We start from the raw sequence: 2,927 nt of genomic DNA on the forward strand, positions 1-2,927 counted from the left end.
GCTTCCCAGACCACAGTCTGACTTTGAGCCATGGGCCTGGGGGGCAAAGCCAGAAAGGAGTGGAGGCCAGATGCAGCACTGCTGTTGGCGCTGAGCATGTGTGTGAGGTGGGGCTGCCCTTGACTGGACACTGGGTCTCAGACTGTGGCACAGCTGACATCACAGAATCCACTGTGAGGCTACGGCTGGGCTTCGGGACCTAGAAATTCAGACAAAACACTGCATGCATTCTCAGATTGTTTGTTTTTTTATTTAAATTGCAGTAAGGAAGCTGAAATGGGCTCTCCAGGGGTATTTCCCTGAGCCCTGGTCCCCTTTGCAGCTCCCAGCTCTAGGTCCTATTGATGGGCTTCAGCGGTCACTGGCTCCATGGTCTCAGATGTCACACCTCCAGTGATCTCCAGCCCCTGGCCACTCTCTGCTGTCTCTACGATGGCCTCCATTCGGGTCCCTTCCACTGGCTTCGCCAGGATGCTCACATATTTATCACCTGAGGAGGCCACTGTCTTTGTAGTAAGACTGGCTCTGACATTCCTGAAGAAGGAGCTGATCCTGCTGAGTCTCTCGGTGGTGGGACCTGAACTCGCTGTAGATAAGCTCCTGCCCGATTTGTGCGAGGTCCTGGACTCGTTGGTGATGGGAGCACGGCTGATGCCTTTGTGAGCAGTGCCCTGCTCGCTGCCCCCCGGGCTGCCGTGGCCTTTGTCCTTTTGGTCATCTCTAGTGGCTCTGCGGCTGCCTGAGCACGGGCCAGCTGCTTTCTGGATGGTCTTGTTCCCCGCTGCCTTGTGGTGGCTTTCCACTGAACTGCAGAGCGAGGGGCTCGTAAGAGCTCTGTCCTCTCCCCACTGCTCCCTTCTCTCCCTTCTTCCCTTGCGGGCCTGGGACACCCTCTGTGAGCTGCCATCCTGTTCACTCACTTTGCCTTCCTGTGGCAAGGTGGAGATGAGGGTCCCCTCGCCCTCCTCGTCGGCTCTTCCTTCAACAGTCTTGCTGGTAGGTTCTGCTCCGACCACAGTCACGCTGGCCTCTGGGGAGAGGCTGGTGGACGTGCTGGAAGCATACCCTGAATAGTTCGCGGCACCTGCCAAGCATACCCTGAATTGTTCGCAGCACCGTTTTCCTGCTCCTCCGGGATGTTCTGGCAGTGCCCCCAGTGGCTATGTTGGTTTTGCTTCCTCCTGGACCGTTGCCGGCTGTGGCTGCTGTGGCCGTGCTCTGCTCTTCAGGGGCAGGAGACTTGATCACTGCCACGCTCGAAGCACCCGCTGCGGTGCCTCCTGCCACCCCTGCTGTCTCCACCTTTGTCGTTGCCCGCGATGCTGACGCTTTGTCAAGCTCTGTAGGTTTTGCTTTTGCAGTGGCCACATCGGGCATGGTATCAGGCTTGTGGGAGTCCAGTTGGATCCCCTCCCCACCAGCAAAAGCTGCAGACGTGGCCCCGGCCAGCTCAGAGCACGTGTGGAGGCTGCAGATGCTCACCTGGTCCTGATCCCACTTGCCTTGGAAATCCTCCACTGCCGGGCTCCTGCCGTCCTCCTCCTCCTCGAACACAGGCAGGCAGGTCATGTCCCAGGCTGGAACGGCGTAGGTGCGGCTGAGACCCTCCACTGGTGGTCGCAGGAGGTAAATCAGCTCTTCCCAAGAGGTGAAGAGGTCTTCCTGCGCGTCCAGAGGGGCACACAGCTGCAGGTACCAGGAGCGACCAGTGGCAAACTTCACGCGCAGCTGTTGTTTCTCACGATTGTGAGTGGAGATGCTCACTAACTTCAGGGGAAGGAGCCTGGTGAGCTCTAAGGTCTTTGCAGCCTCGTGGCTCTTGCCCTTGGCAGCCTGGCTGTGCTCAGCATGCTCTTCACAGCCGGTGGCCCATCGGGCCAGCAGCATGGTGTCTGGGAGTGGGAGGACGGGGCTGCTGCATGCGATGCCCACGGTCACCATGCAGACACAGCTGTGCACGTCAATCAGGTCTCCCCTCTTCGTGATCTGGATAAAGTCGCTCTCGAATATCTGTGCGTCCTTGAATAGGTCGTATTCGCCGTAGCGCAGTTGCTGCTGCAGCTTCCCCGTGGTGGTGTTGAACAGGCCCACCCCGGTGCTGCTCTGGGCCGTGTGATACGGGAGCAGAGAGTCCCCACTCATGGCTGTCTTTGATCACGACAGGCAGCGCGGTTAAGGTGGGCCCCTGGCTCTTCACTCCCTCGGCCTCACTGGCAGAAGAGCGAGCTGCGGTGCTCGTAGGTCACACACCGGCGGCCCTACGGCAGGTCTTCCGAGCCCGCCCCACGGGCCCCCACCTTTGCCTCAGGGTTTCTCAGAGGCAGGGGTGTGGGTAGGGGCACAGATGATCACAGCGGGGACGCTGTAGGGCGCCTGGACCCCAGGCTGAATCTCTTCAAGTGTGTAGAGAGGTATGGTAGGCTCCCCCTCTGCCTCCCCTCACTTCTGCTTCTGGCGTTTTATCTCCCCAAGAGGCTGTGGTGAACTTCAGTCCTAGTGAGAGAAGTAACCACTTTCTCAGCCTAACCCCCTGGCACAGCCTGTTTATCCTCTGATGCCCTTTGTGACCTATGACTGTCACACAGCCCTTTGCCTCATTGTGACCCATCACTGTCACAGAGCCCTTTGCCTCATCCCCCAGCTGCCCCCTCAGGGCAGGGCCCCCATCCTCTCCCAAAGGAGGGGGAGGACATGTCCTCCCGCGGAGGACAGGCCCATCCTGCCAGGGACTCAGGTGCGTACCGAAATAAAAATGTCTTCAACTGGGAAAGTTTTGGGTGGGTCCTTTTTCTTTTCCTCCCCCAAATTCAGCTACTGGATGAAATCTAGAGGAATGTAAGATGATGGGATAAATTTGAACCATTTAAGCTCATGGTTTAATTGTATCGAATAACGTAGAGTTGGCAGTTGCGATCCTTAGTCTGTCC

The 2,927-nt window shown here is 58.1% G+C and overlaps 1 protein-coding gene across 1 annotated transcript; it reads right to left on the reverse strand.

The window, feature by feature from the left end:
* Nucleotides 1-338: 338 nt before the first annotated feature.
* Nucleotides 339-2,142, reverse strand: LOC309957968 (Golgi-associated RAB2 interactor protein 4-like; the record flags this gene model as incomplete). The annotated part of the gene is made up of 2 exons (XM_082833547.1): nucleotides 339-1,066; nucleotides 1,098-2,142. 2 exons carry the CDS (start codon nucleotides 2,140-2,142, stop codon nucleotides 339-341), a joined length of 1,773 nt encoding a protein of 590 aa, XP_082689673.1.
* Nucleotides 2,143-2,927: the final 785 nt, after the last annotated feature.

The sequence above is a fragment of the Leucopleurus acutus genome (assembly GCF_964270905.1).
Source record: "Leucopleurus acutus genome assembly, chromosome: 2".
In the NCBI taxonomy this organism is placed as follows: Eukaryota; Metazoa; Chordata; class Mammalia; order Artiodactyla; family Delphinidae; genus Leucopleurus; species Leucopleurus acutus.